Here is a 15603-nt window from a genome sequence, read left to right on the forward strand (position 1 = left end):
TAATAGAAAAATAGAATACAGGCATTTAATTGTCATATTGTGTTGTGGTCGTCATTGAAAGAATGAATTAGATGAGAATGTACTGAGGTCAAGTGGAAGCACGCAACAAATATAATTACTTATTGAGTAAAACAGGGATCTTTTGCATCAGTTGCACAGATCAACATATACAACCAGGAAAATATCCATTGCAGGTTAAATTAATTTCTCAAAAATAACATTTTTTATCACCTTTTAAGCCCCCCCCCTTATAGAAATTAAAATCATGATTTAATGCTACTAATCTTATGTCTAGAATCCTTATTCCAATCTTGATCAAAATTCATTACTCAATCTAGATTCAAGAAAATGTCTCAAATTTAACGCTTAACATTTAGGAATTTAAATTCAAGGAGTCTTACTTAAATTGGTGTCTAATGATGAGAGATCAAATTTAATGTAAATCTGAAATATTTGAATTATCAAACGGAAGGTGATCCCATAATGTCTTCTACAAACCATTTAAAATATTCCAAAGAAAATGAAATTTTGGGAATATTAATTCATGTCTAATACGTATTGCTCAAATTAAAAAAAAAAAGTAGATGTATCTGCATTTAATGTAAATAAGCGAAATAAAAACAAGATGGCAGGTGAATTTTACCTTTGCATATCAAGATAATGTTGATACATTTCAAGCATACTTTTCTTAAGTTTACATGCATAATACTATATGTATTTTAAATCATAAGGATTCATCCTTTAATAATATACAAGAAAAAAAAACATGAAATGATTTTAAATGCCTATACACAATTTTTTATTGCATGATGTTAAGCATTTACCAGTTAACATCATTCCTAGCAAATTTTCTATTTTTTCAGTTTTTTATGATCTTCCAGAATGGATAGATTATCTCTAGAGAACCTACATCAGTAGCGATTAAATTAACTAGTGTGAATTTTGACAAGGGTCACACTTAATGCATGATAATCGAGATCTGTAAAACCGAATCATTCCCACGGGTGACATAAAGAGGGTCCACATGTCAAGCAGTAGACAAAACAGGAGTTGAATGATGACGAATGATGTCACATTTTTTTAGCTGAGAGAAAACTTGTTTTCAAATCAATCTAAGTTGAAGCCGTGTGAATGAGACATCATCAATAATGTAGAAAACTGATAATTTCAGTGAATGTTATCGACGTGTCATTTTAGTATTTAAGAAGTAAATAATTAGTTAAGATAATATTAGTCTCTCTCTCTCTTTCTCTCCTGAGTGAATGGTCTCTAAATAAAACCATTTATGAAAACTCCTAGCAAACGTCTTGTGCTCTCTTTTACTAGCAACTACTAGCTGAAACGGCGACGATAAAAAAAATCAACTATAAAAAAAGGAGACCCCATATAAGCACCCCACATGTATAAAGGATGCAAAAAACTTTTTGTTGTTGAAAATGTCCCATATTGATTCTTTCAAATAAATCTTACCTGCTACCTGCATTGAAAAATATTTGTCTTGCATGAGCGAAATCGAGGTATACCATTTAACACGTTGTATGAGGGGCATTCCAAAAGTAATGCCTCCTATTTTTTATTATTCTGCCCAAATGCATCAGAGGGAATTGTAAATTGCATCGTCATGTTGACTGGACTCCTGCATTCATAACCTGAAAATTTCATCTCTTTGTTGTAGATATTGAAGGTGTGAAACTAAGAAGCAATTCATCATGGATGTCTGTCAGAAGCAGAGATGCGTCATTGAATTGCTGGCAAAAGTGCATTGAGAATGGAGGTGATTTTGTAGACAAATTCTGGAACACCAAAAGTCATTTGTTTTATTAATGCTACTTCCGTCTTTATAGCTCTTCAACGTTTTGAGTTAAAAACACATAGGAGGCTTTACTTTTAGAACGACCCTCATACGTTTTGGATGTTGACCTTGTTTTATGATAAATAAATGTTAGTTGTGTGTGACTTACACATAAACGTTAGTGCTTAGATTTCATAAAGTCTAATCTCTATTCTCCTATGTTCAGCTTATTCGAGAATAACTTGTTACTTACGTTAAGTTTTTGGCATTTTTTGTGAATCTGTGCAGGATATTTTGAAGTCGTCTTGAAACTGAATGTGTTAACTGCAGAAACGAGATGATATTTTCTGTTGTTATCTAGATTTTCGAAAACATGGCTTCATTTCCTAAGTTGGGTATAATTGGATTTAAAAGAGAATAAACTTGTTTATGTTAAAGTTTCAGAGCTTTCATCAACTATTTTGTGGGTTAAATTAATCATTTTAACCTTCAGACTTGTGTAAGGTATTTTAAAGTTATCTCGGAACTTACAAATTTTCTCTATATCGATTCTTTCCAATAAATCTTTCATCCGACCAGCACTGAAAAATATTTGTCTAGCAAAATCACCACATTCCATCACGAAATGCTTTACGATGTGGCGTTTGGCACACAATCTAATCTAGATGTTTCTCTCGTTTTATGATTAATTAATTAATGTTAATTGTGTATGACTTAAGCATATTACTGTCTAGATTTTTTAAAGCCTAATCTCTGTTCTTCTATGTTCAGCTTACAGGAGAATAACTTGTTGCTTACGTTAAGCTAAATGATAAAAAATGTCTCCATATCGACTTTTTCAAATGTTTCATGCTACCCGCATAAAAAATATTTGTCTAGTGTGAATGAAATCACATTTCACCATGAAATGATTTACAGGGTATGCCATTTAACATGTTGTATGAAGTAATGTCTCCTATTTTTTATTATCTCACTCAGATGGATCAGAAGATTACAAATTGCATTGTTATATTGACTGAACTTCAAGGTATTCATCATCTGAAAGTTTCATCTCTTTTGCAGATATTGACAGTGTGAGACTTTAAGAAAGCGACTCCTATGATGGATCTGCGTCAGAAGCAGAGGATTCTTGGCAAAAGTGCATTGAGAATTGTGGTGACTATGTAGAAAAATAAATCGTGGAACACAGAAAGTTGCTCGTTTTAATGGTACTACTCCTGTCTTCATAGCTCAATTCTGAGTTAAAAAATAGGAGGCTTTACTTTTGGAATAACCCTCATAGATTCTGAATGTTCGTCTCGTTTTATGAACGAATGTGTTGCGTGTGGTCTACACAGAAATGAGATATTATCTGTTGTTGTCTAGATTTTTGAAAACCTGGCTTCATTTCCTAAGTTGGACATAATTAGATTTAATAGAGAATAACATTGTTTATGCTAAAGTTCCAGAGTTTTTGTCATCTATTGTGGGTTAAATTAATCATTTTAACCTTCAGGCCTGTGGAAAGTATGTTATAGTTATTTTGAACGCGACACAAAGCTGTTATAGTCGCAGAGTCAGCTTTATCATTACATTAACAGGTATGCCACTGAACACGTTATACATTCTGGATGTAAGTTCTGTTTTAGAATAAATTAATATGTTAGTTAAGTAATATGAACAAACATCTTGCTGCCCCATGGTTTCTTGTAAGACACATCCCAAATAGTCACACCTTAGGTCCAAATTGGCAATATGCCTTATTTGGAGTAAAAAAAAAAAAAAAAAAAAAGAAAGAGAGAAGCCATTAACATGTTGTACATTCTGGATGTATGTCTTGTTTTAGGATAAACTAGCAGGGCTACCTGGCGTTGCCCGGGGTCCATAAAAAGATAAAATGGAAAATGTCAAAGTGTTTGAAGTGTTCATATTAAAACTTAACTCTCTACCTGTCCCAATCCGTTTACTATCTTTCTCCCTCCCCCCTTCTCCAATTTTTCCACACCCCTCTCCTCTTTTTCACTTCTGCCTAGTCTACTCCTCCCTCGTTTTAATGTATTGAAAAATAAATGAAAATACTATGCTATTCACCTCTCTTTATATACATAACCCTGAAAAAATGTCCTCTCCGCTGACAAAACTTTCCCTATTGCCCCCTCCCCGAATGAACAATTTTTTTTTTTATTTTAGATATTATACATCCAGGGTAATGCTGGTCAAGATAACAGCAAACATTTGGCCTTTATATAACAGACTAGTGGGGGTACCCAGCATTGCCTGGGTGTTTGGAGATGTGTGCTGAGGCAAAAAAACAGTAGTAGGCAGGCAGGCTCAAACCCCTGACGTGAAGGCAGAAAAGAAAGTGAAAGAAAACCTGACATCTTACTGCTACGCTATGACGCGACAGGAAGTGAAAAGCGTTCAAATTTAGCAATGTCAATCAAAAAAGTTGACTTGCAGAAAGAAATAGTTAAGTGAATGAGTTCACACAGGTGCAGAAATTAACGTCTGGCTGCAGGCCAGTCAAGCTTCCCACTTTCTGACGTTTTAATTATTTGTTTCCCCACGATATTGGGGCAAACCAGTTCCCCCTAAAAAGGTGGAACTCTGGCAGTGTCCAAATGAATAGCAATTGTCTGATATAAAGGGCTCCCCCACATTGATCAAAGCTAATTGCCTTTCTGGGCGTCCTGGCTGAGAGGCCGACGAATGAGTTCGCTTCGATTAGTTTTGTTTTATTTATATGAAAAAGACGAACAAAGACGCGAAAGGACGGAATAAAGGGAATTTTTTTAAAAGTCAATCAAAATAAATGTAGAAACGACGTCTGCTTGCAAATCATAGATATTATAATCTAGGAAGTATAAAGAAAAGTTCTAAATAAATGTAACCTCGCCAAGAATGCTCACGAAAAAAAACTTTTGCGGACATACGAAAACGTGCGCAGCCGGTTTACCTTTTATATATATAAATGGAAGTGTTTAGTTGTGTGTGGCCTATATGATGTATAGAAGATGTTTATTAGCCGTTGAAAAAACAGAAAAAAAAAGAAACTCACTTTCTAAGGACTTAAACAAACGAGTAAACTCATAATCAAATATCACTTCATTCGGATGTTTGTAGTTGAGATGTGGTTTTTTGGCAGCTTTCGTATAACTTTCATGTTTTACAACTTGTGACAATTTGTCGATGAACGTTTCCATTCCAATGCGGTCGGATATGATCTGACACAACGATGCCCTGCAAATACACAAGAGAATAAAATGCCATAATACAAAGAATGGAAGAATGGCAAAATAAAAAGGAAAAAAGATGAAAATGAAAAAAAAAAAAAAAAAAAAAAAAAGAGTGGGGAAAAAGAAAGAGGGTGAAAAAAGAAAAGGAAAATGGAGAAAAAAAAAAGACAAGGAAAATAGAGAGAAAAAAGAAAAGGAAAATGGAGAAAAAAAGAAAAGGAAAAAATGGAATGTTGTTACTGACTTGTTGAATGTTTCATTCTGGTCATCATTAAAAAGAACACTAATGCCCAAAAGGAACGCACACAAGCCCTGCACGAGTTGCTCCTGCTCATCACCTTCAGATGTTGAGATTTGTGCAATCAGCTAGAGATGGCATTAAGGAGAATACAGCAAAAGAAATATGCAAAGATTATATTTAAAAAAAAAAAAATAAAACAAACAAATCAGACAGACTTAAATAAACTTACAACAAACTTGGGTAAATATTGGAAATTTAAGAGCTATTTTTTATGGAACTGCAATATTATAATATAACTCTACAGCTTATAACAAGAATATTTATAATCATATTGGCACGCCAGTTCCTGTTGGATCACAAATGTTAAGCATTATTGAGCCTGCTCAGTACTAAAATGGGTGACCATTTGGAAACACGAGGTGCTGTATGTGCTCTCTGTTTATCTTGGCATTGTTTCCAGTTATTCTGGATTTCTTGCCACTGGATTCCAGCAGTACCAACTCAAGAAAAGTGTGGTTGAAGATTGCACAACCCATGCTTCAAAATTACGCACAGGTGCTCTTGAAAGACTACACAATTAAGGTGTGAAACCATGTGCCCCTCCCTTGCTTGACAACAATCGCCCCAATCCCAACACGCTTTCTATGGTCTTCTCTTTCATCTTCCATTCTCGTTCTCACTATATTGTCATCGCTCACATATTAGCAAGTGCCGAGAGAGTGAACACTGGTTCACAAGTATTAAAAAATTAAAAAACTCAAGAGAAACAAAAACGTGACATGTTTCATAGATATCAGTTGTACTCTGGATATGTGTGTGTGTGCGCAGATTCCATGAACAAAGCTTCTTCTTTAGAACCATCAGCCTGTGAAACTATTCTGCTGGCCTGTTTTTCAGCTGACTACAACATGGTCATCTTCAAGTCCAATATAAACAAGTTCCTATTGAGCCATCCCCTGAAATAATCAAGTTATACCCAATTTCCATGATTAACGATTATTACACTGTTGTCCCAATCTCCATTATACATGCATGAAGCCATATCCTCAAGTACCATCGGCCCTCCAGATACTAACGTCCACATCTTAGTTTCCTGTTGAGGACATAGCTATCAATCAATTGATCAGTTCATTTGCTAAAACTCTCCTAATCTACTCCGGGTCACAATTTGTTGTCAACTGTCATAAACTAATTCTAAATATATTTAACCTTTATGCCCGGCCTTTTGTTCCAGTCACTGCCACACCTTGATTAACAATCCTATTTCAGATTGTCTTTCTGTTCCTTGGTGAACCATCTCTTCCTATTGTCTTTCTATTAACCTCACTTTATAAACTTTTGTTCTGCTGATTAACTTATTTCCTATTTTTGTTACAGTTTTCCCCATTTTTTTTAATCACTTTCTAACACTCTGGGGAAAAAAGAGGTATCAAAGATGGCAGATTATTTTACGCAAAAATTGGGTCAAGATTTAATATTTTACATATAAATCAAACGTAAATAGCAATGAATCAACTCGCAAACATGTGCTGCACAGCATGTTTAGGTGGTGCATACGAATGGCAAATGTTATGTTAAGGAAGAGGGCACAGAGAACTAAAAATATCTTTGGCTGGAGTCTGACCATCCAAGAGTTATAGTCTTGATTCTGTTCTGTTAAGATTTTTAAATTAATTTACATAGATGCAAAGTGTCTGCCTGTGTTAGATTACATATACTAACTTGGTGCAGTTCCATTTCTCACATTAGTTCTATAAGCTGACTCTCCTAGGTTGGCTCAGTGTAAAGTAAATGTGGATGTCTTTTTTTTATTAAGAGGAGATTATCTTACTGGATTAATGGACTCCTTAACGCAGTGGGTTTCAAAAGGAGGGAGATCATCCCCAGGGGGAATTTCAAGGGGAGGGGAGAACTGGCACTATAAATTAGCATAGAGGGCCACAAAACACTGAATTGCCTATCACTATTGAAAGTTATGTTTGATCTTTTTTTCTTCACAAGCATTTATATTAAATGCTAGTATGTTAGTATTATTTATTGTTGTTAGTATGAATGCATAGTTTGAGTCAGACATATGAAAAGGGATGGGGGATATCATTCTGATACATGATAGAAGGGTGTACGAGCTTTAAAAAATGATGACAGTTACTGGTCTAATCATTTTTTTTTTTTTTATAGAAATCGCTCCAGACAAGGCACAAAGCCACCTCACATAAGGATCTAAAAAGAATGAAAAATGATTAATCGTAAAACACAGGATGCCTATTAACGTTAGTCTCGAAAACACCAAAACTATAGGTAGGAGGAAAACAGTCAGCAAGAAAGGTTCCACAAGCTTACAGTTCTTGGAAAGAAGTTACTCCAATAGGAAGATGTATTACAATGGGGCACCAAAACAGTGAATTGATGAAGACCACTAGACCAAGGAGTTAAACGAGCTAGAACAAAAGAAGCAGAGAAAAAAAAACAATGTTGCCTATCACTATTGAAAAGTTATGTTGGATTTTCTCTGTACAAGCATTTGTATTAAATGCTAGTTGTTATTGTTAGTGCGAATGCATATTTTGAGCTGAACATATTTTTTTCAAACAAAGTTTGATTGGTTGTTTTGTTTTGCAACATATCAACCTTTTTCAAATTATTTTTTGCCAAATCCAGTGATTTTGGAAAAAAGTTTTCCGCTTCAAGTTCTTTATTTCTTCAAATATTTATTCATGGTGTTTTGATCTGATCGTTTTTTTAGAGGAAAATTGTTGTCTTTAGCTTTCAAGAAAATGACAAAGTTTTGCAAAGGGAAAAAGAAAACAAAAAGAACATCAATGTTTGGTGCATTTTAAGTCAGGAAACCAGTATTTTCAGACAGCCTGATCTAGTAGCATCAGCTTTGAAATGGGGGAGGGGGGCATCATTCTGATACATGACGAAAGGTTTCATGAGATAAAAAAGATTTGCGAATGCAAAAAATGACTAAACAGATGAGCATTGAAGAAAAAAAAATTTTTTTCAATCCGTGACACATGTCTGAAAAGGATACATAAGGCACATTTGCAGTATTGCAGAGAAAATGAGTGACGGCTATAGAACAGTCAGACAACCAACCACACAGCAGCATCAACAATCCAATACGAGTTTGCAACTTTCCACCCTAAAACGAAAATTGAAAAAAAAAAAATTGAATTAATCTGTATACTATTTATAAAAAAGTAATGCTTTACAAATTTATTTGTACACAAACATTTATGATTGGTCGACAGAAAGAAATAGACACAGTAATTTTTTCAATGTCAATACTCAAGCTAGAATACCACATAAACCAAGTAACCTTTTTTTGTAATCCACAAAAAAAGACGATCTTTGACATTTGTTCAAAATTAATTATTTTTTTGCTTAAAAAAAAAAAAACAGTTACTAAAGACTTTTTTGCCAATAAAACAAATGTAATTAACCTATATACCATTTAAAAAAAAGTAATGTTTCGAAGGTTTATCTATACACAAAAACTTGTGATTGGTTGATAATAAAACACTAGGAGTACATGTTACTAAGACAATAGTTTTTTTTTACAACACCAATATCAAAGTTTGAATATCATGTAAAGTGATTTTTTTTTTTTTTTAATATAATCTGTAAAAAATAAGATAAAGGATATTCGTCCTTTGTAAATAGACAAATGTGATTGGTGACAATAAAAGAAAAATCAGAATACACATTACTAAGGCAGTAGTTTTTACGATTTTAAGTTAGAATAACACATAAACCAAGTAACCTTTTTTTTTAATCCATAAAAAAAAGAAAAAAGACAAACGATATTTGATATTTGTTCAAAGTTAATTATTTTTGCTTAAAAACATTTAACTAATGTTTTTTTATCTGTATAACCAATATGTAATTAATCTGTATATTTTTTTTTTTAAATTAATGTTTTCGAGGTTTATTTGTACACAAACTTGTGATTGGTTAACAATAAATGATTAGGCAGAGTACACGTTATTAAGACAGTAGTTTATATGATGTCAATACAAAAGTTTGAATATCACATAAATTAAGTAACCTTTTTTTTTTTTTTTTAATATCATCTGTAAAAAACGAAAAAAGACAAAGGATATTCGTCATTTGTTCAAAGTGAATTATTTTTGCTTAAAAACCATAGTTACAAATGTCTTTTGTGCCAATAAAATCAAAACAACTAAATACATTCATCATAGTTACTTACTCATGGACACAAACTAGCATATTTTCGAGCAGGAAATTTAAAATATGAAGAAGAAAGTTCTTGTGAAATTTTTCATTTTAATTTGATAGCAAAAGGGTGTTAATTTTGACGGTGTTTATTTTAATCAATAAATTTTTATTTGAGACGAGATATGTTCATTTGAATTTAAAAGTTAAAAACTACAAGAACTTTCTTGTCAACCTGATATTTTGCATCAATTAGGTTTCAGGATTGGTTGGTTGGTTGGTTTTGTTTTACGGCATATCAACCCTTTTCAGGTTATTTAATGCCGAATCCAGTGATTTTGAAGAAATTTTTTTTTAATAGAATATTTTTGTTGTTTTCAAGTCGGTTTCTATTTAACCCATAGTTGGGACCCTAACAGGTACTACCACTCCGGGTCAGAGTGGACCTGGGAGCAATGGCAATTAAAGGATGGCTCCACACTCCCCAAAGCCCGCAAGTTGGGGCCTCACCACTGGGTATAGTTTAAGGTCATATCCAGGACCAGGTTTCAGGAACCCCAGAAAATAAACAAAACGAAAAAGGCATTTTTGAGCCAACACTGATCAACTTTCAATGCACGTGACAAACAAACTGATAAAAAACTAGAATTTTTTGGGGTTTTTTTTGCCAGAAGATCGATTTTCAATATAGGGAAAGATTGACTTTTTTCTGGAGTCCTTGAAACCCAATTGATCCAATATTTTCCTTTGTACCAGCTATAAAGCTGTAGAAGTTAGGTAAAGATGGTAATTGACATAACCAGGTACTGTAGCAACATTTCTTAATGAGAAAGCATACCTAGCATATGATTATAAACACATTACACAATTTTACTAAAATTTTATGCTAACAGAAAATTCCATTAATAAATTTCAAATACAAAAATAAAAATACTGAAAAAATAAAAAAGCGGGAAAAATATCTTGTACAGGTTGTAGGTTACCTGGGCAAGCATATTGCAACACTGTTGTAACAAAGATACAGGTGGGTTTCCAAGACTTGTAGCCAGCTGCACACGCAGCAACTGTTCTCGTTGCGTGTTGTTCTCCAAGATGGCGTGAAGCAAGGCGACGGACGCAAACCAATTGGACAGAGAATCACCACTGAAAAGGCCACCACACAACAACTGTCCAGCTGTGATTGTATTCACTGCAATTAAATGATAAAAAACAATAAAACGAAGAAGCATTTGTAGCATGAGCCTTGGTATGAATCAGATGATGACGACAAAGGTTTTTTGTTTTTGAATCTACCAAGACTCATACTAGTAATTAAAACTAAATTAATTTTTTTTGTGAAAGGAAGAAGGTAAGAACAGAAGGAAAGAACACAACAAATTTTGTTATATGAATCTACTATATAAAGTTATCTTGTCAGATTTTCAAAGTCAGTCCTAAATAGCAATGTTTCTCTCACATTGATATTAGAGTATGATGAAGCAATTGATATTCATTTTCCTTTGACCATGTTCTTTGCAAGAAAATGTTTTTTATTTAGGCTTCTTAAAAAAAAAAATAATGTCTGAAAATTGTTACAATAGAGAAAAATTTCAATAATCACCTAAAAAATTTCAACATGATTTTTTTTTCATATGAACAAAATATAGTCTAGTTTCTCATACTACACTTCATTTTTTTTGTCCTAAATCAGTGAAGGAGAAATCTTTCTAGAATGAAGCATTTTTTTTTTTTTTGTTTCAATTCAGTGCCCCTTTTTGGGAAGCTGGATTTTCTGCCTAAATTAAAAACTGACCTAGTATATAACTCTGCCCTCATGGGGAGGCAAGTAAATAAGAACTCAATATTGTAAAGGACATAATTTTTCATTTAGATGTTCAAAGGGAGTTAGTATCCTTATAGGATAACCTTTCTCCATCATTAACTTGATAAAAATTGATGTTGATTGCAACAAAAGTTCTAATAAGGAACTAATTTGGGGTTGAATTGACTGAAGAGTTTTGAAATTATTTTATAAATGCGATTTGATCTGTCATACTTAACACCTTAAAAGGAGCCTGTCACAAAGTTGCATCTACATACATTCTGATGATTATAATTTTGATTTAGCACACACAAATCAGCAGCAAATGACGCTACCACATATTGTGAGTGTCTAGCTGTCAATTCCTACCAACTGCTTTTTTGGTAATGTAGAGAGACACAGCAGCCTAGATAGAAAATGGCTGCTGAATTCTTAGAATAGGTCCGACAAATCTTGTAAATGACAATGATTTCATGCAAAAAAATAAATAATAATATTCCAACTAGCCATAAAGCTGTCTGACAATTTTTAAATGATTCAATAAATTTCCAAGCATTGGTTAATAGCAATTTCTTAGATGTGTAGAATCTGCATTTTACTTGTTATTTCATAGTCAATTGATGGTTGGAGATGGAAATGTTTAAAACATGGATTCCGTCATTCAATAAAAAAAAAAAAGTTTTTAGAACAAAGCAACATTTTTTACGAACAATTATCTTTTATAATTTAAGTGTGGCGTAAGGATTTTTTTTACTTTCAGTTTTTACTTAAAACTCGTACACGGCATCCATTTTCTTTTTAGGCCACTGTGTCTACATATTACTCTGTTTTCCATTAGACAAATTGCAAACAAAACTGACACGAGGTTGTTGAACTAAGAAACACAATTGAATATTATGCTTCTGAATTTTTGAGATGGGATTAATAATTTGATTAATAATCGGACTACTGTGCTTATCTTGAGTGTTGTTTGCACAACTTTTCGATTGAGGTCAGTTACATTAGCTCAAACATTGTGAGAATGACACTCAAAATGAGAACAGTAGTTCAAATCAAAATTATTAATCCTAATCTAAAAAAAAAAAAAAAAAGTTATTTCCCTTCTAATATATAAAGTAAAGTCAGCCATTTTGTTTCTTTGTCATCACTAGTTTTTTTCATTGGTTGTTCTTGTGCACCGTCGCAGCAATGTTATTAAAAAATAAAATCCAAGCTGATTGAATTTCTTTCAGAAAATACTTTGTTCAAGTCAAAATTTTTTTTTTTGAATAACTGACGCCTTAAAGAAAAGGGACATAACTTTATATAGGTCCATACAGATTTGATTAGAATAAAACCAACATTGTTAACAAAATTTTAAAAAAGTAAAAAAAAAAGAAAAAGAAATTTGAAATTATTTTCAAATGACAATCATTTAAAAAAAAAGAAAAAAAAGGTACACAAGTTTGTATGGATCTTTGATTAGAACAGAAACAGCATAGTTAAAAAAAAAAAAAAAAAAGAAAAGAAAAAGAAAAAGAAAAAAAGAATAAAGAAAAGAATAAAGAAAAGAATAAAGAAAAGAATAAAGAAAAGAAAAAAGAAAAGAATAAAGAAAAGAAAAAAGAAAAAGAAAAAAGAAAAAGAAAAAAGAAAAAGAAAAAAGAAAAAGAAAAAAGAAAAAGAAAAAAAATAAAGAAAAGAAAGAAAAAGAAAAAAAATAAAGAAAAGAAAAAAGAAAAAAAAGAAAAGAAAAAAGAAAAAAAGAAAAGAAAAAAGAAAAAAAGAAAAGAAAAAAGAAAAAAAGAAAAGAAAAAAGAAAAGAAAAAAGAAAAAAGAAAAGAAAAAAGAAAAAAAAAGAAAAAAAGAAAAGTAAAGAAAAAAGAAAGAAAAAAAAGAAAAGTAAAGAAAAAAGAAAGAAAGAAAAAGAAAAAAAGAAAGAAAGAAAGAAAAAGAAAAAAAGAAAGAAAGAAAAGAAAAAAAAGAAAGAAAAAAAAGAAAAAAGAAAAGAAAAAGAAAAAACGAAAAGAAAAGAAAAAAGAAAAGAAAAGGAAAAAAGAAAAAGAAAAAGAAAAGAAAAGAAAAAAAAGAAAAAAGAAAAAGAAGAAAAGAAAAAAAAGAAAAAGAAAAAAGAAAAAGAAAAAAAGAAAAAAGAAAAAAAGAAAAAAGAAAAAAAGAAAAAAGAAAAAAAGAAAAAAAAAGAAGAAAAAAAGAAAAAAGAAAAAAAAAAGAAAAAAGGAAAAAAAAGAAAAAAAAAAGAAAAAAGAGAAAAGAAAAAAAGAGAAAAAAAGAAAAGAAAAAAGAAAAAAAGAACAAAAAGAAAAGAAAAGAAGAAAAGGTACACAAATTTGTATAGATCTTTGATTAGAACAGAACCAGCATAGTTAAAAAAAGAAGAAAAAAAGAAAAAAAAAGAAAAATAAATAAATAAAATTTTAACATTAAAAAAATGGTAATATTGTATTATGGGCAGAGAATGTTGAGAGGAATAGTGCCTTTATACTTGTCCTTACAGTAGATCTGTTTAAGTATGATACATAATTTAAACTTTTAAATCCAACATGATCATTTTCATTGTTAACTGTACATTTTGAATGTTAAGCACTTGCAACAGACAACTGTCTAGCTGCAACAACTGCCATCAATTATCCTTATTATCTATTTATACCTAAAACTAAATGCAAATTCCATGAGCAAAATTTATTTCGTCCAGCTGACTATAACATGGCCGTTTTCAAGTCTGACGTGAACATATTTCTGCTGAGCTGTCCTGTTAAATAAGCAAACACTACCTAATTTCCACCATTACTGATCATCACAGTGTTGTTTTACTGGCCACCTGACACTCATTAACACTCATCCTTGAGTGGCCCTTGGGCCTTTATAAACAGTACCCCCCCCCCCAAGAAGAAATGAATCTATTGGATAGTTTTTACTAATTTAACAAAAAAAGATTAGAAATGGTTAGAAAAAGATGCCACACAAAGATTTTTTGAACCAGATGTAAATCCACTATGTAACTTCTGTTGACCTCTGAAAAGAACAACTTTAGCACTACACTGTATGATGTCACTCAAATGTGCGACACCTTCAAAAACACAAGCAAAACATATTTTCAAATTGAGTTGTTCTCTCAGATTAACATTTTTTTTTCCCCAAGAAATTCATGTTGTTGTCCAAAATGCAACCTAATTAAAAATACAAAAATATATTTATATCATATTCCAAATAAAATCACAAATTGATCAAGCAGTTTATTTTATATACATATAGAAAATCATTTTTGTACGATTTTTAGCGATTAATAGTCAATTATGCCATTACAAGATTGATTTTAATCTTGGTAGGTCGAATAGAATTTTATCCCTTTATTTATTAAAAATGGCAGAGCGAGACACGCTGTCTTCACTTCCTCATAAAATTCGATTTTTTTAGTACCCCCCGCCAAATAACACTACTTGATCAATTCACATGATTTTTGGAATATAACATTTTTGTTCTGTGATAGGTATGTACACTGTAAAGATTTTTTTCATATTTCTGTTTTTTAATTAGGTTAAATTCTGGACTTGAAATAAAATTTAAATATACGATTTGGGGAATTTTTTTTTTTTTTTTATGAAACTAAATGTTATTCTGAAATAAAATTTTGAAAACAAGTTTCTTGGTTTTGATTGATTGACATCAGATCCAGTGTCATGTTAGATATGTATTTTTGAGAGGCTGGCTGAAGTAAGGCACTGAATTTACACTTGGTTGGGATTTCCAAGCATTAAGAAATATACTTTTAGTGAGATGAGTATTTGGCATAAGTATGAAATAGGCTTCATTAAGAAAAGGTACTTTTGTTATATTATTTATGAAAAATAAAAGATACTTATGTAGTATAAAAACAGTGTTATCGCCAGAATTGTCTGAGCGGTTTACAGAAAATGCTGAAACCTGTTAAATGAAATTTCCATGTTTTTTTTTTTCTTTCATTTTTTTATGAAAACACTGACCAATTTTTTCAATGAAAAATATTTCTGTCAGTCCAAAGCTTATTCAATGAAAAATTGAAAAATAAAAAAATATTCTTAAATAATAAGTGGACAATTTTTTTACAGAAGTTCCAGAAAATTCAAATTCAAATCAAGACAAAAAAACAACAACAACAACAACAAAAAAAACATTCATTGTAAGTTTCACGAATATATATTTTTAAATAACAAAAGTATTTTTGAATTATTTTTTTTTGAATGATTTTTTTTTGTTTATATCAAGATTAATATTTAAGATTTTTTTTTTATAAACTAAAAATAGCAAACAAATATATTTTTTTAATGACTTTTTGCATTAGGTTAAAGTGTTCAGCATTTTGGCAACTTCTAGCATTTTCTGTAAAATGCACGGACGA

The 15603-nt window shown here is 31.3% G+C and overlaps 1 protein-coding gene and 1 long non-coding RNA gene across 6 annotated transcripts in view; one reads left to right on the forward strand and one right to left on the reverse strand.

Annotated features, from left to right (window-relative positions):
- LOC145293705 (uncharacterized) overlaps positions 1-15603 on the forward strand; it is an 89399-nt gene that overhangs the window by 38340 nt on the left and 35456 nt on the right. The window lies entirely within an intron of this gene.
- LOC145293702 (general vesicular transport factor p115-like) overlaps positions 1-15603 on the reverse strand; it is a 129882-nt gene that overhangs the window by 29005 nt on the left and 85274 nt on the right. For all 5 annotated transcript variants that reach the window (XM_080140130.1, XM_080140133.1, XM_080140132.1 and 2 more), the window contains 4 exons: positions 10411-10616; positions 8283-8393; positions 5252-5373; positions 4830-5011 (listed from right to left, as the gene is read on the reverse strand). In XM_080140130.1, the coding sequence (XP_079996256.1) occupies positions 4830-5011; positions 5252-5373; positions 8283-8393; positions 10411-10616 (621 nt within the window). The remainder of the gene's footprint in view (positions 1-4829; positions 5012-5251; positions 5374-8282; positions 8394-10410; positions 10617-15603) is intronic.

The sequence above is a fragment of the Euprymna scolopes genome, chromosome 15 (assembly GCF_053919585.1).
Source record: "Euprymna scolopes isolate OS-2025 chromosome 15, ASM5391958v1, whole genome shotgun sequence".
Lineage (NCBI taxonomy): Eukaryota > Metazoa > Mollusca > Cephalopoda > Sepiida > Sepiolidae > Euprymna > Euprymna scolopes.